General features: G+C 36.0%; 1 protein-coding gene across 1 annotated transcript in view; it reads right to left on the reverse strand.

The window, feature by feature from the left end:
* The window catches only part of FYTTD1 (forty-two-three domain containing 1), a 36664-nt gene that overhangs the window by 11510 nt on the left and 2142 nt on the right, over nucleotides 1–23012 (reverse strand). Inside the window, exons 2-6 of the mRNA XM_032336087.1 lie at nucleotides 19146–19274; nucleotides 8422–8570; nucleotides 3195–3307; nucleotides 1543–1639; nucleotides 1042–1103 (exon numbers count right to left, since the gene is read on the reverse strand). Coding sequence (XP_032191978.1) covers nucleotides 1042–1103; nucleotides 1543–1639; nucleotides 3195–3307; nucleotides 8422–8570; nucleotides 19146–19274 — 550 coding nt within the window. The remainder of the gene's footprint in view (nucleotides 1–1041; nucleotides 1104–1542; nucleotides 1640–3194; nucleotides 3308–8421; nucleotides 8571–19145; nucleotides 19275–23012) is intronic.

Genomic DNA, 23012 nt, shown 5'->3' on the forward strand with positions numbered 1-23012 from the left:
GTTACTCAAAATCAGACACTTTCACCATATTGTTAACCAAATAAAGTATTATGTGCTTTTTTCCCCCTACAGGTTTATTCTCAAAAGTTCAAAACAGGGGTGCCTGGGTGGCTCAGTGGGTTAAGCCTCTGCCTTTGGGTCAGGTCATGATCCCTGGGTCCTGGGATCGAGCCCTGTATTGGGCTGTCTGCTCAGCGGGGAGCCTGCTTCCTCCTCTCTCTGCCTGCCTCTCTGCCTACTTGTGATCTCTCTCTCTCTGTCAAATAAATAAATAAAATCTTAAAAAAAAAATTCAAGACAAACAGCATTTATATTATTACAATTATATAGGCATTGTTCATTGCAGAAGCAAACAGCTTATTATTATTTCTTTCCTTATGGTTCCCAATGTCATGACTCCCATGCAAAAGAGTATTGTGAACACCAAGTTCAAACAGTTTCTTTTCTTACACTCTGCTCATTTATAGCTGGCATCACATCTGGACTAACACCATGTTTTATACATTTTGTTTCTCAAAAAGTAGCCATAGTTCCAAATAATTTAATCTCAAAACCTGATCTTACTGATGGAATTAGAGTATTACAACTCACACGTCGGAAGTGCAATTCTAACAGACAAAAAATGTATTTTTAAAAAATTTTTATGGGGTTGGGGATAAAAAAAGAGTATGTGAGGAGGAAAAACATCCTATTATAAAATTAAAGGTTTACAAGTTTTTTAAAATCTCTATTGGATTTTCTTATATTTATTCCCTGAATAGGTTCACTTATATAAAGGCAGTTACAGATAATAAAGATCTATTTCATTAAAATGGAATAGGTCATTATTTTTTTTTTAAATAGAGTGATGTATTTGTTGTTAAAAGTCATAACATGGACATGTGAAAATATAAAAGGCTCTTAGGGGAAAAAAACAAAGAACAAAATGGATTCATCTATTTCAGGTCAAGGGTTAATACACTTTTGGTCTCATTTAATTTCTGGGTTGCTAGTATTCTGGGAATTTTGAAATGACATCTTGAAAAACAAATTGAAACTTACTGACGAGTTCTCTTTGCTACTACATCGTCTAGCAGTTGTTCTGTGTTCAACTGGGCCTGAACCTGAAGGGGAAAAAAAAAGCAGTAGATCCCATAGAAAGCAGAGGATTTGAATCCAAAAAGCGATCCTGCTCTGTAACTTTATAACCCAGTGTGGTGTGTGTATGAATGCAAGAGAGGCATGTGACTATTCTGGCAATACCTCTTTGTTGGGGTTCCTATATCAGAACAAGTGGTAAAACAAATTTATACCTAAGTAGCACCTTAAACTCCTAAGATGCTGCTACTGATGACAACAAGAGAGAGAAAAGAAAAAATAAACAACCAAAAGAACTAATCTAATGTCACAGTCTCCATATCCCAAACCCAACCCCTACACCTCAACCATGGGCTATGATTGAGGATTATTCAATCCTATGATTGAGGATTATTACTAAAGGAAGATGTTCAAGATCCCTTGAGTAAAAAGAAAGCACCAGCAAGGGTTTTTTTTTTTTAATACCTTTAGGCCTCTTCTGAAAAGAAAAGTTGCCTGACGAGTATCTTTCTGATGACTTAATTTATTTCCACTCCTGGTAAAATTGGCTGGAATGTTATTTCTGCAACAAAAACACACACATAGTGAATAGTCTCAGTCATTTAACAACTCTCAAACATCCTGAGAAAAAACAAGCAAAAATAGTTAAATTCATAGGTTGGACATTTGAGGTACACTAAACATAAAGACTCTGAATTATTTTCTTATTTATATAAAGCTATTGAGATTCAATTTTTAAATATCTTTCTGTAGCATGCTACATAACAACCTAGTTAATTCTGAATATTCCAACATAGAATATCTCTTCTGAAGACATTAAAAATAACATTTTTAATGCTATTTCTTAAATTTGCTGAAAAACATATGTACAGATTTATTTACAGGATTAGTAAAAAGAAAATCACAGCTACGCATATCATAGTCAACTGCTGAAACCCAAAAGTAAAGAGAAAATCTTGAAAAATAACAACTACAGTTTTCCATTCTCCCTCAGAAACCTTTATATATTAATATAAATCACACAGAAACTTAGTCTTCCACTGCTTGCTCTTTCACACATGGCAATGTACTCTCAATTATGTTTGACTTGACTTTCACCAATTCCCTTCTAATCTCTATGTGAGGTCAGTAAAATATGAGAGAACAAATTTTTCGTATTTATCTAGTATGTATTTTTTATAAACACTTAACAGACTGCCTAGTCTTATCTCCAATTTTAGAGAGACTCAAATTTTCCTAGCTAGCACAATTAACATGGGTCATTAATGCCTCATGTAATGGACAAGTTCTTATTTAAGAAGTTACCATTTTCCAAAAGCTACTACACCAAATGATTCTCAAAAGAAAAAGAGATGGTAGTTAAGTGAAACTGAAACTCCAGCCATTCCACTTTACTTAGTTTTTGTTTTTGAATTATCTTCCACAAGAGATGAATAAGTGGTATTTGAAACTAAAATAATATAGACACTTACCAGTTTATCAACTTCCTTTCTGCCCATTTTATACTTACAGAAAACAGAATGTCATAACAATAGGTCACATTTTTAAGTTTCTGTTATGCTTTCCATTTAACATAATAATCTCAGCTATGGAGGGCCTGGTTGGCTCAATAGAGCATGTTAACTCTTTATCTTGCTTGGGGTTGTGATTGAGAGCGCCACATTACACATCAAGATTACTTTTTTACAAATTCATCTTAAGAAGCATTCATGAAGAATTCTTTGTAGTTTGCTTTTTCAACAAGTACACTGTTCTCTTAAGAGTACTTGAGACCAAACAGCAATTTTAACTTTTAGAATTCCCAATTTTGAATAATTCCTGCAGAGTTGTTTTTACCTAATAATCAATTTTATAATTTTATTCTATATGCAAACAGAGATATTAAAGCAGACAGATGCTTCTTTAAGTTTATAATTTGTTAAATTCATCAATAATAGTGGGTCTAAGAAATAAGAAAGCCATTACTGAATGCTTCCACATTGGATGTTCAAAGAGACATCCCAAATATGTGTCTTGAAAATGACCACTACAAATATATTCATTTGATCATTTAGGTGCAAGAAGTGTTATCTTTATTTATTCAGGATAGCACAGTATTACCATATTTGAGTACTTACTTTCTATTTAACTGGTTAGGTCTCTTGAGAACTGCAACTGCTTTTCTCTGTACTTCATTTTGTCTCAGAAGGCTGGCCTTCCTTTTTAATGCTGGAAAATATCGTTCTATATTCTTTCAGAAGGCAAAAAACTATGTTAAGAGATTGCTTTTTGCTATACACCCTACTACAATAAACATTTCTGAAGCAGAATAAACAGAGACTGCTGAGATGTGCACGTTATTAGAGAAGCTAAAATGACTTGAAAATCTCCAGTCTAAGGGACTAAAAAGATAGCAACCACATCCATACTTAAAATACTTTCAGCAAAAGAAGAATCCTTTTTTCTATTTTGGATATGTTCACTTAGGTATTCTGGGGGATGCACAGGGAAACATGGCCCTAGAGCTCAAGAGAAGAATCAGGAAGCCAGAAACATAAATTAAGGAATCACTTATATAAACATGATTTTTGATTACCAAGTGATGGATAAGAGGGCCAAGTTCTAAAACAAATGTGTGAAAAAAAAAGGAGGTTATGACAGCAAAGAAGTCTGAGTAGAGAGTTACAAGGAAAAAAAGGAATCAAGAAAATAAGCATGTGAAATGTACACTTTTTCTCCCTTACATATATAAATTCAATCCAGCATTAAAGCCTAATTCAGATTGTCATATTTTCCATGACTTTTCAAAAAGTTGTTGGCAATACAAACTGTTCTCTTTTTTTCCTAAAGATTTTATTTATTTATTTGACAGAGAAACACAGCCAGAGAGGAACACAAGCAGAGGGAGTGGGAGAAGCAGGCTTCCTGCCAAGCAGGGAGCCCAACGTGGGACTCGATCCCAGGACCATGGAACCATAACCTGAGCTGAAGGCAGACGCAGGCAACCTATTAAACAGTATCTTAAACTTAATCTAGATTACTTTATTGTATTTCAAAAACATCAACTGACTAAAAAAACATAAAAATTGTAAGTCTTCATTTTCATGAACATTTGGAAAAGAAGTAAATGTAAAGTCAAGGATAAAGAGTATCAAGAGTATAGAGGAAATGTTAGGAAATTAGACTAATAACCCATTTCAAACTTTGTATTGTCTTTAATAATAACACCAAGTATCATTTTATGGGTAAATGTAAGTTCCCTCTATGCTGCTGTCACATGTTTTCTTCCTTCAAAATACCTCCCATATTAAACCATACAGTTATTTGTATGATAATTTATTTAATGTTTATCTCAGCTCTCCATGAGGGATTTTCTACTGAGCTACTGCAGAATTCCTTACATCTAGCACATAGTCAGTACCCAATCACATTAATTAAATGATAAAAACACAGACTAAGATAATAACAATCCATTAATACATGCCGAACATATTCCATGGATCTAACGTTTGTATATATGCATAAATGTGTTTTTTTAAAAGTGTAAGGGGGGTTGCACCTAGGTGGCTCAGTCGGTTGAGCGTGTGCCTTCGGCTCAGATCATGATCCCCATGTCCCAGCTCAGTGGGGAGTCCACTTCTCTCTCTCTCTCCCTGCTTGTGCTCTCTTTCTCTCAAATGGATAAATATAAATACATAAATAAATAAATAAAAGTGAAAAGGTAAGTTTTTCTTTCACAATAATTTTGATATAAAAAATTATACATAAAGTGGAAAAACTTTAAGGTATTTAAATTTTATGTCAATTTTACTAAGGCATTATTTAACATACAGTAAAATTTTAGGTGTACAATTTGATGAATTTGAGTTATTACATATAATCATGTAATGACATCAAAATCAAGATATAGAACACTGCACTCATCCTAAAACATTTCCTTGTGCCCCTCTGCAGTCAATTCCCTTCCATGACCTTACTCCCCATAAGGCAGACTGATCTGTCATTACAGTTTAGCCTTTTCTACAATTTCAAATAAATGGAATCATACAGAACATAGTACTATGTTTTCCTTTTGCTTAGCATGATGTTTTGAGGTGTATCTGTGCTGTCATATACATTGATATATTCCTTTTTTATTGCTAAATAGAATTCCATAGTATGGAGACATTTATTTTTACTGTTAAAACCAGACAAGTGATTAAAACCACCCATTAAGGGGTGCCTGGGTGGCTCAGTGGGTTAAGCCACTGCCTTTGGCTCGGGTCAGGATCTCAGGGTCCTGGGATCGAGCCCCGCATCAGGCTCTCTGCTCAGCGGAGAACCTGCTTCCCCCTCTCTCTCTGCCTACTTGTGTACTTGTGATCTGTCAAATAAATACATAAAATCTTAAAAAAAAAAAAAAATCCCATTAGTGGGAAATAGCTTCTATATATACACAACAGCAACACAACTTTTTTTTTTTTTAAGATTTTATGTATTTATTTGACATACATACACACACACACACACACACAGAGATCATAAGTAGGTAGAGAGGCTGGCAGAAAGAGAGGGGGGAAACAGGCTCCCTGCTGAGCAGAGAGCCTGACGCAGGACTCAATCCCAGGACCCTGAGATCATGACCCAAGCTGAAGGCAGCAGCTTAACCCAATGAGCCACCCAGGCACCCCAGCAACAAAACTTTTTAAGTTGACAGAAGTACTAAATGGTTTACTATTACCAAAGTCAAGTTAAAAGTAATACAAAACTGGGGCACCTGGGTTGCTCAGTTGGTTAAGTGTCTGCCTTCAGCTCAGGTCATGATCCCCAGGTCCTGGGATCAAGTCCCGCATCAGGCTCCTTGTTCAGTGGGGAGTCTGCTTCTCCCTCTCCCTCTCTCTCTGCCTCTCCCCCATGCTTACGTGTTTTCTCTCTCTCTCTCAAATAAATAAATAAAATATTTTTAAAATTAAAAAAATTTTAAAAACATTTTTTTAAAGTTCTATGGGGAAAAAAAATAAAGTTCTATGGAACATAACATACTCTTCAAGCTTTGGGAAATTCTGAATCAAACAGAAAAAAGTTACAGAATTGATACTGACGAAATTATATATATCACTGGAAAAACCTCTAAAGAACATAAACACAACTTTAACCTGATGGGTTATTTTTAATTGACTCTAAACAACAAAGAGAAAAAAAAATTCATTACTGGAGACAACCATTCCCCTGATGGCACAGCTACTTGCTCTCAGTAAATACTAGTTACATAAATGGTAGGCTATCTTCCCAGTCATTCCCTTCACAGATAAGAAAATGTATTTTTGGGGCACCTGGGTGGTTCAGTAGGTTAAAGCCTCTGCCTTCGGCTTGGGTCATGATCCCAGGGTCCTGGGATCGAGCCCCAATCGGGCTCTCTGCTCAGCGGGGAGCCTGCTTCCCCCTATCTCTCTGCCTCTCTCTCTGCCTACTAAATAAATAAATAATCTTTTAAAAAATGTATTTTTATCAAAATAAAATCTCGCTAATTCACATAAGCTATGGAAAATGAGAGATAAAGTAACAACATCTAATTATCGTCAGAACTTTTTTAAGGTGTAAAATTCCTAAGTACATATAACAATTCAAGGCCAATTAAGCTATTATGGTAACTTGTTTAAAGAATAGAAAATGATACTGAGTTATTTATATGGAAAAAGGTTTCTAATTTCTAGAAAATAAACTGCTTCACAAGTACTGTATTTTATCCTAATCAGACTATTAATCTTATTCAGGCTGAGGAAAGGGTTTTAAGAAACAGCACTTTTCAAACTTTACCTTTGCCAAAATCATTCAACTATGAATAAATAGATCTTACTATTCAGTACATTCTTACATTCTATAATTAACATTTTCAATTTTCACTATTTTCTAACAACTCAAAAGACCACATGTAGTAATTTAATATTTTTACTGGATAAAAGTAATTAGATAGCAGTTAAACCCAACCTCCCTTCCAGTATCCATATCTCATTAACGTTTTCCTATTTTTAACAATTAGTAAACTGTGTGATAAAAGTTTTAGAGGCAAAAACGATTGCTGGTGGTGGCAGAACTGAAAAGTTATGGAATCTAAGACAGCTGTGGTTCTAGACCAGAATATGCACATTAAAAATAATATAAAGAATGAGGTCCTGAATTTTTTTTACAAGTATGTATTACACCTGCATGATCAGAGAAACCAAAAAAATTAAAAAACAGAAGAGCAGAACATGGACATCCTTGGTGGCTTGGACTTACTAAACTTAAGAATTGAAGAAAAAATACTTGTGAAACTATCTGAAGGAATGCTTCACCCAATTCAAAAATTACTCATTGAGAAGTAAATAAACCTTCACTTAAAATTTGAAAAGTAAGGGCACCTGGGTGACTCAGTGGGTTAAAGCCTCTGCCTTCAGTTCAGGTCATGATCCCAGGGCCTGGGATCGAGCCCCGCATCGGGCTCTCTGCTCAGTGGGGAGCCTGCTCTTCTCTCTCTCTCTCTCTCTCTCTCTGCCTGCCTCTCTGCCTACTTGTGTTCTCTGTCAAATAAATAAATAAAATCTTAAAAAAAATTTTTGAAAATTAGTTAACTTACAATGGGTAAACCATTGTAATCTAATTAAAAATTGATATATATTCCAAAGAAATAAAAACCTATGACCATACAGACTTACTTACATTCACAGCCACATTATTCACAATACCCCAAACTGGAAATAACCAAAATGTCCAGCAACTAGTGAATGAATAAACAAAATATGATATCCATAAAACAGAGTATTATACAGTAATACAAAAAGGAAAACATCATAACTAAATGCCAGATCACATATTGTCATATGATTCCCTTTATATGAAATGTGCAGAAAAGACAAGTTTATAGAAAACTTACAGAACGTACATTAATGGTTGCCTGAGGCAAATGATGAGGTATGACTACAAATGGACATGAGATTTCTTTTTAGAGTGACAGAACTGTTGTAAGGTTAGATAGTTGTGATAATTGTAGAACTCTGTAAATTTTCTAAAATTCACTGAATTATACACTTAAAAAGATGCATTTTATAGTATAAAATTATACCTCAATAACCTGTTAAAAACTGTACATACACAAACACACACAGGCAAAGGAAATCAGAAACCTATAAAAAATTTCACATTGATTTTATATAAGAACATGGAAATTAAGGCATTCTTCATGAATGATAATGATTTATTTTTTACATAAGATCCAAAGCACTTCATTAAAAAAATCAAAATATTCAAATGAAATACTCTCTCAAGGAAACATTGTACTCATTCACAGAAATATTAACACAACTAAAGGGAAGGGGTACCTGATGCAGGATTAAGCCATCATCCTACCTTATCACTTAGAGGTGGTCGATTCATAGGACTAATTCCTTTTCGAATTCCAGTTGCTTTCCTAGCTGCAAGGCCAGTGATAACTCCATAAGGACGTCTCTTTCCAGGCATTACTCTTCCTCTACGGCTCAGACTATTCTTGCCAAAACCTGTAGGTTTGGGAAAAAAAAAAAAAAAATCAATCTAAGAATGCAATTGAAGGGCACACAGGTCATAGGGTATTCTATTTCTTAAGCAGAGTGGAAGGTATGAGGGTTTTATTTTTCATTTATTATTTATATTTCTTATATCACTATTATATGATATTATCGCATTATTTACAAGTACTTCTTTTGAAATTACATATTTCATTTTTAAAGAGGTAATAAACTGCACCAGCAAGGGTTCTGTTGGTGTAATGGACAGCAAAGGACTATAAGATTCTCCTGTCTCCCTGGTAGCTACCCTCTCTCTTGCGTTACTTTCTCAATGAACAACTTTCCCTGTGCAATGTGGTGTCCACTACCATGCACTTACCAAATACTTGAAATATGACTAGTCTGAATTAAGATGTAATAAAAAGGTACAGTATTTCACTAATAACTTTGTATTTATTATATGCTACAAAGATATTTTGGATACACAGCATTAAATAAAATATATTATTCATATGTGGCTCACATTTTACTTCTATTGAAGGACACTGAACTTGAGTGGGTCACTATCTCATATCCCATTTACTATGTTGCAATCTGGCTTATTTTCATTTCTACTGTATTTAAACTACTTTTGCTAAAGACCCTATTGAGTTCCAATGAATATATCTTAATCTCTGTGCCACGCGACACAACTTGACTTTGTCTTTCCACTGTATATTTTATTTATTTTAATACATTATTTAAAGATTTTATTTATTTATTTGAGAGAGAGAGAGAGACAGCCAGAGAGAGAACAGGGGAGAGAGGGAGAAACAGACTCCCCACTGAGCAGGGAGCCCGAAGAGGGGTTCTATCCTAGGGTCCTGGAACATGACCTGAGCCAAAAAGGCAGCGGCTTAACTGACTGAGCCACCCAGGTGCACCTAAGTATTTTCTAATTAAGAAAAAACGAACATGTTCATTGCAGAAATCTTAATATAAAGTACAAATGAAAATAAAAGTCACCCATTATCCCACCATCTTGGGACAACCACTAACATTCCAGCTCTTGCTAGTCTTTTCTTTTACTCCTACACATTTAAAAAATTAATGTTTTCAGTTTCAACTATTTTTTAAGCAACTCAAAAGACTATCACGGAGCTAATTCACAATTTTGTAGTACCGTCTAGAAGGTACTACATCAATCTTCCTGGCAACAATACTTCATAGTCTATGTATTATTTTGTAGTGTGCATTAACACTGCATTGTAAATATTATCCCATGTTTTTAATATTCTTTCATTGTATTATTTTTTTAAGTAGGCTCCAAGCTCAATGAGGAGCTTGAACTCACGACCCTGAGATCAAGAGTCACATGCTCTACAAACTAAGCCAGCCAACAGGCTCCCCTCATTGTATTATTTTTTAATGTGCCTTACTTGATCTAAAAACCTCACAATGACCACTTCAATTATTTCTAATATTAAATTATTATAAATAACATTTTTTGGGGGGGTGAAGATGCAACAAACTTTTATTTAACTCATTAACAAAAGCATAGCAGGGAAACGAATCCAGTTCCAAAGGATTTTATATTCAGTGGCAGAATTTAAATAAGATAGCTATAAGAAGACACAAAACTGGTAAATGTCTTACGGGGGTGGAGGGAGCATGATTTTCAGGATTATTTTTTCTACTGGACAATTTCAAAAACCCTACTTTATCAATTATATATAAATTTACCTCTGACTTTACAGAGTTGCAAAGTATCAATAATATGCACTAAGAACATTGTTACAAGGACATATGTTTATTTTTAAAATTTTTTTAATTTTTAATTTTTTTAAAAAAGATTTTATATATTTATTTAACAGAGATCACAAGTAGGCAGAGAGGCAGGCAGAGAGAGAGGAAAGGAAACAGGCTCCCTGCTGAGCGGAGAGCCCGATGTGGGGCTCGATCCCAGGACCCTGGGATCATGACCTGAGCCGAAGGCAGAGGCTTTAACTCACTGAGCCACCCAGGTGCCCCGAGAAGAACATACATTTAATCAATACTATATAGCAAGTCAAATTTACATCTCTTTAGATTTCTAGAAGTAATATTTTCATACACATCCGATCATTTCTTCAAGATATAAATTTCTAGAAGTTGAAATGCTATATCAAATAGTAAAACAAACTAAGGAATTTGGTTCATGTAGTAAAAAATCTTCTTTAGAATGACTATATTTATTCATATTACCAGGAACATAAGGGTGCCAACTTTTTCCACATCATTGACAATGCTGAATGTTCTTTTTAATCTTTCTCACTTAGTATTTGAAAAAAAAAAAATCTTGTCTTCTTTGGTAGTTAGTTCACTATTGAGAATGAACATTTTCCATGTGTTTTTGGCTACTGCTATTCTACCATCCATGAACTGTCATGTCATAAGCAGGTTTCCTGGGGTCAAGTTTTAATATCCTTTGATAGTTTTTTTTTTAAGATTTTATTTATTTATTTGAGGGAGAGACAGAACAACCAGTGGGAGCAGACAGAGGGAGAGGGAGAGGGAGAAGCAGGTTCCCCACTGAGCAAGGAATCCAATGCATGACTCAGTCCCAAAGACCTGGGATCATGACCTGAGCGAAGGCAGACACCCAAGCAACTGAGCCACCCAGATGCCCCAATATCTTTTGATACTTGGAAAGAATTTTATTAAATTTATAATTAATTTTTTAGGAATTGACATCTTTACAATATTCATGAACAAAGTATGTCTTGCCACTTTATTCAAGTCTTCTCATCACTAAACTCAGTAACGCTTTAAACTTTTCCTCACGTAAGTCTTATGTCTTTCTTGAGTTTATTACTATGTATTTTATGTATTTTGTTGTCAATCACAAAAAGACCCCTTTTCTAACAATAATTTTCATATTGTCATTCCTGGGATACCAAGAGCTATTAAGTTTTTAATTATTATCTTTTAATTAGCCATCCCACTGAACTTATTATTTTTTTTAAGATTTTATTTATTTGACAGAGAGAGAGACAGCGAGAGACGGAACACAAGCAGGGGAGTGGGAGAGGGAGGAGGAGGCTTCCCACAGAGTAGGAAGCCGGATGCAGGGCTTGATCCCAAGACCCTAGGATCATGACCTGAGCTAAAGGCAGGTACTCAATGACTGAGCCACCCAGGAGCCCCGCACTGAACTTATTTTTAGTTCTATGGTCTTTCAAATTATTTTCTTGGGGAAAAAGTGAATTATTTTCTTGGGATTACTGAGCAACAACTGTTATCACCTACAAATGATAGTCTTTTTTCTAATTGCACCCCCAATTCTTCTATTTCTTAATGCAATGGCCAGAAGTTCCAGAGAACCATACTAAGTAACAATTGTGGTATTGGGCACTTTTATTTTTATTTTTTTCTTAAGATTTTATCTATTTATTTGACAGAGAGAGAACACAAGCAGAGAAAGCTAAAGGCAGAAGGAAACAGAGAAGCAGACTCCCCACTCAGCAAGCAGGCCAATGAAGGACTCAATCCCAGGACCCCAGGATTATGACCTGAACTAAAGGCTTACCACTGAGCAACCCAGATTGCCCTTGTTCACTTCTATTTTGGAATTCTAATTTTGGGAGGGAATGTCTTTAGAATGGTATCCTGTATAGTACGACACACCTGCAATATGGTAACAGGTCTTCTAAGGGAGAAGTTTCACAGCCAAATGGAAAAACAACAACAACAACAACAACTGGCTTTCTTTACTATAGGATTTCTTAGGACTAATGTGTGTGTTCCATCTCTAAGTTGGGGATAATAGGATATGTATTCCCAAACTTACCTAACTCCAGAATGCTTTTGTGTAGTGTGCGTATTTTGAGAACGGAGTTCAACAAGACAGGAAAACTTGTTTTAATGGCTGAACCATTTACCAATTTACTGCCCTTCAGCTCCCAATTCACTCTTTACTGTCCTGCTTCTATTATAGAAACATTTCTCTTATCAGCGGGCACAATGTTAAGTTTTCTAAATAGAGGGCACTGGAGAGACTCTAGAGAAAGGATTTTTTTCTTTCAGTTTCCAGTGTACCCCTCAAAGACTTATTCTAGGGCACAGAACACCTAGTGGCAGTTATTATCCCTCCCCTGTAAGTGAGACTGGTGAGGCACAAGAAGCACTAAAGGCACAAAATCTAAGTGTGAATTACACCTTAAATGCTGGGCCCTAGGCATCTGTCTGGATCTAGTCCTAGCCATCACTAGTTCTGGCCCTACTCATCCTTCATTGAATTTAAGTTGCATCACCTCCACAGGTGGCTTCCTAGTGAGTTCCACCAGAACAGCAACTCGGTGTGACAGAGTTCTTCCAGATTTGTTCCCTTGTGGGTACTCTGCCTCAGTCCTAAAGTACGGATTACTTTATAACCAGAGGAAAAGCAATAAAGACACAACTTTTTAAACTGTAAAATCAAATTACTGGGTTTTTTTAAAAGTTTTATTATTTAAGTAATCTCTACACCCAATGTGGGCTCGAACTCATGACCCTGAGATCAAGCGTCACAGACTCTCTGACTGAGCCAGCCAGGTGCCCTTTTGAAACCAAATTATTGTTATTCTATGTGTGATTTCCTTCTAGAATTGAAACCAAATAAAGATTAAGCATGTTGAGGGAACCTGTATACTTAAATTAAATCTACAACTACTGTTATTTTTATTTGTATTAAATATGAAACAGATACCATTAACTCTGTTAACACACTGTGCTGAGTATTTTTTTTTTTAAGATTTTATTTATTTAGGGACGCCTGGGTGGCTCTGTTGGTTGGACGACTGCCTTCGGCTCAGGTCATGATCCTGGAGTCCCGGGATCGAGTCCCGCATCGGGCTCCTGGCTCCGTGGGGAGTCTACTTCTCCCTCTGACCTCCTCGCTCATGCTCTCTCTCACTGCCTCTCTCTCAAATAGATAAATAAAATCTTCAAGAAAAAAAAAAAAAAAAGATTTTATTTATTTATTTGACAGACAGAGATCACAAGCAGGCAGAGAGGCAGGCAGGGAGAGAGAGGGGGGAAGTAGGCTTTCCGCCAAGCAGGGAGCCCAACAAGGGGCTCGATCCCAGGACTCTGGGATCACGACCTGAGCCCTAGGCAGAAGCTTTAACCCACTGAGCCACCCAGATGCCCCTATGCTGAGTACTTTAAACAAGAACTTGATGGGCTGATGACAACATTTTAGGAGATGCAAAGTGAGGTGAAGCACAGTAACTACCCACATGTCACAGTTACAAAATGGCACAGCCATCAATCTGGGTGCAAGTTAGTGTGGCTCCAAAACCTGAACACTTTCCAAACTGTAATATAAAAACTAAAGAATAAAAGGTAAGAAATATAAGCTAGGATACATTTCCAAAGGAAAAAACAATTATTACAGAAAAAGTGGGCTCTCAGCTAGGCATTATAAAACAGCAAAATTTGATTAGGAACATAAACATAAACTTACAAGTACAAAGACATGGTTAACCACAACATAATGAGATACAGTCTAGGGAAAAGAATAAGAAATAAATGAATGTTGTGTCCTCAAATCAGAGGGCTTCATGTGGGGATAAAGAATGTATGTGACAAGGAATGAGGGGTCAAAGAATTCATGATCAAGTTACATCAGTCTTGAAGCAATATCTTTGAATCAAAGAGGGAGAAAGAAAATAAAAAATAAAAAAAAGAATTAATAATCTTCCTTATTTTTTTCAAATATGTACTATAATAATTACTTCTGGTTTTAAATGATATTTTTAAATAATAAACTTCTGTTTTAAGCTCTCAAAAAAAAAAAAAGAGGGAGAAAGAAGGCAATGAGACCATTTCAGATGCTACTATAGTACTCAAATGTGACATGATAAAAAATGCAGAGTGGAACAAAGAAATCTGAAACTATTTCAAAAGAATGAATGAATTAGCAAAGAGAAAGATGAAAGTGAGAAGGAATCCATTATTATACCAAAGCTTTCAGTTTAGATGAGAAAGACTCATGAGAAAAGTCTCACTAACAAGAATGAAACTGATTAAAAGGAGAAAGTAAGAGATAGAATTCTATTCCTGACTGCCTTCTATTTCTGACTGCTATAGTCACTGTTACCATACTCATTATCCTTTCCACTTTTATTTCTACGAGTGGCTTCTCTACCTTCTAGCAAGTTTAGATCATCCATTTCCCCTTCCTCCCTTTATACCTTTAAACAAACTTCACCAGCTGTACCTCAATTTTAGCAATGGTTCTATTTTTCACCCTTTCAGTGTCACATTTCATAAAGACAGACCTATACATACTGTCCAATTCTCTCCCCTCTCCCCACTTACCTCCTGTGTCTTATATTCTAAAAAGCATTATAGGGTACTAAACACATCATCTAATATAGTAAGTCCTTTCTTAGTTTTATTTTTTTAAGTAAGCTCTATGCCCAACATGGGGCTTGCACTCACAACCCCAAGATAAAGAGTAGCATGCTCTATGAACTCAGCCAGCCAGAAGCCCCACCTTTTCTTAGTTTTCATCCATTCCAGCCCCTCTAGAAAGTTCTCTCCTGTCTTTTCAGAGCATCTTCATTCTTATTACTTCAACTACTACCACTATGAAGACCCTTTCTTTCACATTTTCAGCTATACTAGGGCAGCAGTTTAACCCTAGCCATGTATCAGAACCATGTATGGAGCTTTAAAAAAAATCCCTAGGGACGCCTGGGTGATTCAATTGGTTGGACGACTGCCTTCGGCTCAGGTCATGATCCTGGAGTCCCGGGATCGAGTCCCCCATCGGGCTCCAAGCTCCATGGGGAGTCTGCTTCTCTCTCTGACCTTCTCCTCGCTCATGCTCTCTCTCACTGTCTCTCTCTCAAATAAACAAATAAAATCTTTTATAAATAAATAAATAAATAAAATCCCTAGGCCCAACTTCTGCAGATTCTGCTTCAGTAAAAACAGAATGTAGCCAGAACATCAGTCTAGTTTATAAAGCTCCACAGGTGTGACAATGAAAAACTAGAGACAGGTATTTTCATTTTACGTTTGAATCCTTACCCCAATCCCTTCGTGAATTTCTCTCATATACTTACCAACTTGCCTCAGTAGTTTATGGAGTCTGATCACTTACACAAAGATTTGAGGGGTTTTGGGGAAATATCAAATCACAAAGTGAATGCAATATTACTGGCTCCTTTCCAAAGCAACATACAAATATTCCCCAATCTCTTCTACCTCTAAAAGAAACCTCATCCTCAAACTTTTTGGTCTCAGGACCTCTTTTTTTTTTTTTTTTTTAAAGATTTTATGTGTTTATTTGAGAGAGAAAGAGAAAGACAGTGCACAAGTAGGGGGAAGGGCCGAAAGAGAGGGAGAAGCAGACTCCCCACTGAGCAAGGAACCTGATGTGGGGCTGGATCCCAGGACCCTGAGATTATGACCTGAGCCAAAGGCAGCTGCTCAACTGACTGAGCCAACCAGGCACCCTCAGAACTCCTTTATACTCTTAGTTATTGAGAACTCCAGAATTTTTATTTCTGTGGGTTTATATTTATTGATATTATCATACTAGAAATGAAAACTAAAACATTTAACTATTTATTTCATTAAAGCAATAATAAACCCAATACAGGGCAAATAACATATTTTTAAAGAAAAAGAACAATTACTTTCCAAAAAAAAAAACCAGCACTGTTCTGTACTTTTGCAAATCTCTTTGGTGTCTACACAGCTAGATTCTCATATATGCCGCATTCAATTTAATTATCACACGTCATGTAGACTCTGGAAAACATTTGTGAGAGGATAACAGTGAAAACCCAATTAATGTCTTAGTATTATTAGAAAAATAGTTTGACCTTGTGAATCCCTTGAGTGTTGGGGATTCCCCAGGATCCCTGGACAACACTAAAACTGTATACTATTCTACCACCGAAGAATATTCAGGTTGTTTATACAAATATTTAAGTAAGTGACTAAATTACATTTTGGGCCAAGAGTTTTAAGATTTTATTCACTTCTTTGTTCAGCCATCAAAAATAATTTACTCAAAGGGGCACCTGGCTGGCTCAATCAGTAAAACATGGGACTCTTGATCTCGGGGTTGTAAGTTCAAGCCTCAAAGTTGGGTGCAGAGATTACTTAAAAAAAAAAAAAAAAAAAAAAAAAAAAACTTGATAAATAAATAAATTAATAAAAATAATTTATTGAGAGTCTGCTAAAGGCTATCTATCTTATGTGTTATTTTACCTCAAGCTAACATGCTCATTGACATTACAATGTGGAAATCTGAACTTTCAACCAATCAGAGTTTGAGACAATCTTCCTTCTCTCTGCACATTCAGTGACAGAAGCAGATGTTCTATTTTAGGCTCTGCCACATGTAACTGGAGAACAAACAAGCACAAGTTCAATCTTATAAGATCCTAAGCTGCCCCTAGGTATCATTTATCATAACCCCCCTTTTCTGATCCTTCATGGACGAGATCCTATTTCACCTTATCCATAATCACCACTGATTTTCTTAGTAAAAAATCTATCTGAAGTCCTATAATACCGTTGGAATTTCTCTCATGACATTTCTCAACTCCATGTTTTTTGTCCTATCTCTGTTACTAGAAATTCCTTGAAGTAAAGAATCACAACTCTAAATACCCAAAGAACCTGGTCAGTTCAGGGTATTTATCATGTATTTAACATGTGGCTAGTGTAAACAAATATATTTCTGGCTTCTGTGAACTCTGAAATTATTTTAAAGCAAATCATGTATAAAATATGGTATTCTGGGGGGGGCGCCTGGTTGGCTTAGTTGGTTGGGCAACTGCCTTCGGCTCAGGTCACGGTCCCGGAGTCCCGGGATCGAGTCCCGCATCGGGCTCCCAGCTCCATGGGGAGTCTGCTTCTCCCTCTGACCTTCTCGCTTCTCATGCTCTCTCTCACTATCTCTCTCTCAACTAAATAAATAAAAATCTTTAAAAAAAAATAAAACAAATAAAATAAAAATAAAATATGGTATTCTGAGTAAGTTTTAAGAATCTTTAAATATAAATCACTGGGATTAAACATTCATTTGCTATAGCTAAGTATCTTTCCAAAATTTACTTGTTCATGTTGAGCTGTTCAAGAAATTACTAGAGAAGGGGCGCCTGGGGGGACTCCGTCACTTGAGCATCCAATTCTTGATTTCAACTCAGGTCATGATCTCATGTGACATGGGGTTTAGCCTTGGGTGGAGTTCCTTGTCGGGCTGTGCATCTGGCTCTGTGCTCAGCAGGGAGTCTGCCTGGGATTCTCTCCCTCTGCCCCTCCCATCACTCACGTGCACACATGCATGCACAGAATATGTATGCTCTCTCTCAAATGAATAAATCTTTTTTTTTTTTAAGATTTTATTTATTTATTTGACAGAGATCACAAGGAGGCAGAGAGGCAGGCAGAGAGAGAGGAGGAAGCAGGCTCCCCCCTGAGCAGAGAGCCCAATGCGGGGCTTGATCCCAGGACCCTGGGATCATGACCAGAGCCGAAGGCAGAGGCTTTAACCCACTGAGCCACCCAGGTGCCCTGTCTTTTTTTTTTTTTTTTTTTTAAAAAGAAAGACATTAGAGAACAATAAAATTTTGTGTAGGGTCTAACCTCAGTTACAGACATATTTTGAGGGTATGATGGCATATTAACTATTAGATAATAGAACTAGTTATAATCATCCTCAGCCCACAGATAATTGTTTTTTATGCTTTTTAACATACAGGATAAAAGTCAACTTAGGCTCTAGTTCATCAAACACTTTTTAATGTGTAAAAAAGAGCTAGAGTTTTTTGAGTTAAGGTTTATTCTAAAACACTGATATAACTGCTAAAAAAATTAATGAGTCATTAATATGGTTCTGTTACCACCTTAAATCCACTTTGGAACAAGATGGCTGTAAATAAGTAAGCCTCCAAACTGCCAAAACTAAGAGTTCCAAGATCATTAGGTCACATCTGAGGCATCCAATTCTGAGTGTTACCTCTGGAATATTTAACAAATCCTAAAGCCTTAGATGATAATAAAAAGAATCTGAAAGTATTTTCGAAGCAGAATTGTCTCCACATACTTAAAAAGTTCTCTTATAAGAAAAGAGAGTTTGCTTCCTGTAACTCTATGTAGAGTTAACAGTTGGGAAAGATTTAATTCAAATTAAGAAAACTTCCTAGTAAATAGAGTTGTCTCCAATAATGGAGTTGTCTTATGAAGTAGTATGCTCATTCACTAGATATATGTATGCTGGAGTTATGTAATTACCCACCGGATAGACTGTTAAAGAAATACCTAACAGGGAAGGAGATAAAACTTCATGCTATGTAAAATCCTTTGTAATCTGTAGCCCTAAATATAATTTATACTACTGAGTGTACCTTAAAAATATTTTTAAGAAACAGGGCTATCACCTACTTAAAGCAACTTAAAATGTTTACCAGATTTCAAGATTAAACAAAAACCTGAGAGTAGAAAAAATGCAAATCACAGAGGGTACTAACATATTTCCTCCATGCTTTAAGTATGTCCTAAAAATAGCATTCTGTGACCCAAAGGAATAGCTCCTTATTAAAGCTTACTTGTAAAACTTACCAGAATTCTGTTGGAGTCCCCATCGTACTCTCATCCTGAATTGCCGGGCACTACTTTGTTGGAGTTTTCTATTTAGTCTCGGAAAATTCTGCTTCTTTCCTTCCTTTCGATTCAATTTGATGATATCATCTGTGATACAGGAAATGTGATGATTATTTTCATTTTAACCTAATGACTCAATTACTCAGTCTCATTTTCTTGTTAATAGTCCTATGTCCCTAACTTCTTTGCTACTTTGAAAGCACTTTTATAAGAAAAAAATAAGATAAAAACTCAAATCAGCCAAAATACTTGCAGTACCAAAGAAGTTTTATAGGAAAAGTTCAATTTAGTAACCCAAAGCAGGTCTACCAATTAATGAAGATTTCTGTTATCCACAGTATATTTTTTTTAATTTTATTTATTTATTTGACAGACAGAGATCACGAGTAGACACAGAGGCAGCACAGAGAGAGGAGGAAGCAGGCTCCCTGCCCCGCCCAGGATCCTGGGATCATGACCTAAGCCGGAGGCAGAGGCTTTTACCCACTGGGCCACCCAGGCGCGCCTATCCGCAGCATTTCTTTATCTAATGCACATAAATAAGCAAAAGCCTATTTACAAAAATTACTCATATTTACTTTCCATAATCACAGAAGTGTCTAGTTTTTAAAGACCACCTTCCAATAAAACCACAGGCAGTAAAAAATAAATAAATAAATCATTCAATTAAGAGTACACTTCTGAAGAAGTCCACCTCAATTCAGCAAATATGTACTGAGCATACCTGTGTGCAATGAATGTATGTGACAGGCTGTGCTACAGTGAAAACAAACAAAAGTAAAATACGGTCCCTATCTTCAGTTAAGTTTAAAATTATCGATGGAAACAGACAAGTAAATAGCTAATATGAAATAAAATAAGTACATAATAAAGGTATAATACAAAAAAAAAAATCCACTCCTCTAGCAAAATAATTCAGGGTTACCTTACTTTGCTTTCTACCTGATCTTTCAAATCCTTATTGTTTTCAAAAACACTTTTAAACTCTCCCAAAGTAATTTACAAACATCACACTGCTCTAATACCACAGCACAACAATATTAAGATCAGGAAACTAAATGTACTTCAGATTTCTATTTACAAATTTAAAAGATTTCTAGAAGCCAAAAATACTCACTTAAGAAATATCCAAATACTCTGTCCACAGTCCCAACTCCAATATTAATTTTGATGACTGATAAAGAAAATAAGCCTGGTCAACAACTTAATAAAATTTCACAAAACTAATTAACCTCAATTATTTTTTCCAAACTGCTCTAAACACAAGAACCTAACAATTATATTAATATAATTAGTCTTTTCTGAAGTAAAAGAAGTAATTACATATTACAGGACCCCTTTCTTATATATTACACTACCTAACCCATCAGTAATCTTTAAGACTCTTAACACAGATATTCATTAGAATAACCGAAATCTCCCCAAAGTACTTTGTTATCTTCTTGAGGTCAGTCCTTCCCCTAAAATAAATTTGTCCAAGTAAAAGACACTCAAAAAGATTTGTTTTAAAAGGGTTTTGGGGCCCCTGGGTGGCTCAGTTGGTTAAAGGTCTGCCTTCAGCTCAGGTCATGATCTCAGGGTCCCAGGACCCATCCCCACATCGGGCTTCCTGCTCACCGGGGAATCTGCTTCTCCCTCTCCAAGATCTTGCCCCTCTTCACCCCCCATTTGTACACTCTCTCTCTCTCTCTCAAATAAAGAAATAAAATCTTTAAAAAAAAAAAAAAAGGTTTCATGAAGTCAGATATATGAACGTGTTATATTCTCGGGGCGCAGAAAGGGAATACTTTTAAACACTTCTGAAACACTGCTTTCTTCTAACAAGGTGCTACTTACTCTTTTTTTTTTTTTTAAGATTTTTATTTATTTGACAGAGATCACAAGGAAGCAGAGAGACAGGCAGAGAGAGAGGGGGAAGCAGGCTCCCTGCTGAGCAGAGAGTGGTGGGGGGAGGCTAGATCCCAGGACTTGGCATCATGACCCAAGCCGTAGGCAGAGGCTTTTTAACCCACTGAGCCACCCAGGCGCCCCTGTGCTACTTATTCTTCACCAGAAGTCTGAAACCTCAGAGCCATGAAAGTACACCAAAAAAATGAATTTGCTGGGAATCTTTTTTTTTTTTTAAGATTTTATTTATTTATTTGACAGAGAGAGATCACAAGCAGGCAGAGAGAGAGGAAGGGAAGCAGGCCCCCTGCTGAGCAGAGCGCCTGATGCGGGACTCGACCCCAGGACCCTGAGATCATGACCCGAGCCGAAGGTAGTGGCTTAACCCACTGAGCCACTCAGGCGCCCTGCTGGGAATCATTTTTTAAAATTTTTAAAAAAGGGAGGGGGGCAGGGGCACCCGGGTGGCTCAGTGTTAAGCCTCTACCTTTGGCTCAAGTCATGATCTCAAGGTCCTGGGATCAAGCCCCGCATCAGGCTCTCTGCTCAGTAGAGAACCTGCTTCCCCCCCTCTCTGCTTGTCTCTGCCCACTTGTGGCCTTTGTCTGTCAAATAAATAAATAAAATCTTAAAAAAAAAAGAAAGGCAAAATATAATTTTGACTAATCAGGTTAATTTTAAAACAGCATTTTATAAAGAATAAACATCACAAAACTAAAAGTAACAAAGCATATAAAATATGAAATTGCTTTATTTTTAAATGTTTAAACATAACAAAATTAAAAGTAACAAAGCATTTAAAATATGAAATTGCTTTATTTTTAAATGTTTATTATCTAAATCCTCATGTTAAATGATCAACTGCATTCTTCCAATCTAAAAGAAAAAAATGACTTTCTCCTGCTCAGGTAGACAGATTATGTATCAAAAACAAAACAAAACAAACAAAAACCCAAAATAACCATTATGATGAGGTATTTTATGAAAAAGTTTCTTCCATGACATTAGGAGTATACATACATGATAATAAAAACAGTAGTAACTAAGAAGTGCTGCTCTCACAAGTACTCATTTAATTCTCACAATAATTCTATTAAGTATTATAACACCTATTTTCAAATTAAGAAACTGAGCCAATGAGGCCAGCTATTGGTAACCTTGGTAGATATTCTATATGAATATTTGTACAGCCACAATTTAAAACAAACAAAAATCAGATTCTAAACCACTGTAGACGCGAGAAAGTGGAATATTCACAAAGCATAATAACTGCCTAAAATAGGTATCATCTCATGAATCAACCATGACTGGTTGATTCAGTCAGAAAAGCATGCAACTCTTAACCTCAGGGTCATAAAAATTGAGCCCCAGGTCAGGTGTAGAAAGTACTAAAAAAATAAATAAATAAACTTAAAAAAAACAGGTACCATTTCTTCATCCCTTTTCTGTAAAATTCTCATTAAAAAAAAAAAGGAACCTGCGTGGCGCCTGGGTGGCTCAGTGGGTTAAAATCTCTGCCTTCGGCTCAGGTCATGATCCCAGGGTCCTGGGATTGAGCCCCGCATCGAGCTCTATGCTTAGCAGGAAGCCTGCTTCCGCCTCTCTCTCTCTCTGCCTGCCTACTTGTGATCTCTGTTAAATAAATAAATAAAATCTTTTTTAAAAAACTAATAAATAAAAATAAAAAATAAAACAAAAGGAACCTGAAAGAATGCTATATATTATTGGAAGAAAGAAAAGACACCAATGTCTATTTTAACTGTCTATTATAGTGCTTGATTTCTACCTTCAAGGACAATTATTCCTCCATTTTCTTCACTTGAACATCCTAACCACCAAACAAAATACATACAAAAAAACCTAGAAACTTAAGAAATGTATTGGTTTGGGGCGCCTGGGTGGCTCAGTGGGTTAAGAAATGTATTGGTTATGATAATA

Source organism: Mustela erminea, chromosome 1 (genome assembly GCF_009829155.1).
Source record: "Mustela erminea isolate mMusErm1 chromosome 1, mMusErm1.Pri, whole genome shotgun sequence".
In the NCBI taxonomy this organism is placed as follows: Eukaryota; Metazoa; Chordata; class Mammalia; order Carnivora; family Mustelidae; genus Mustela; species Mustela erminea.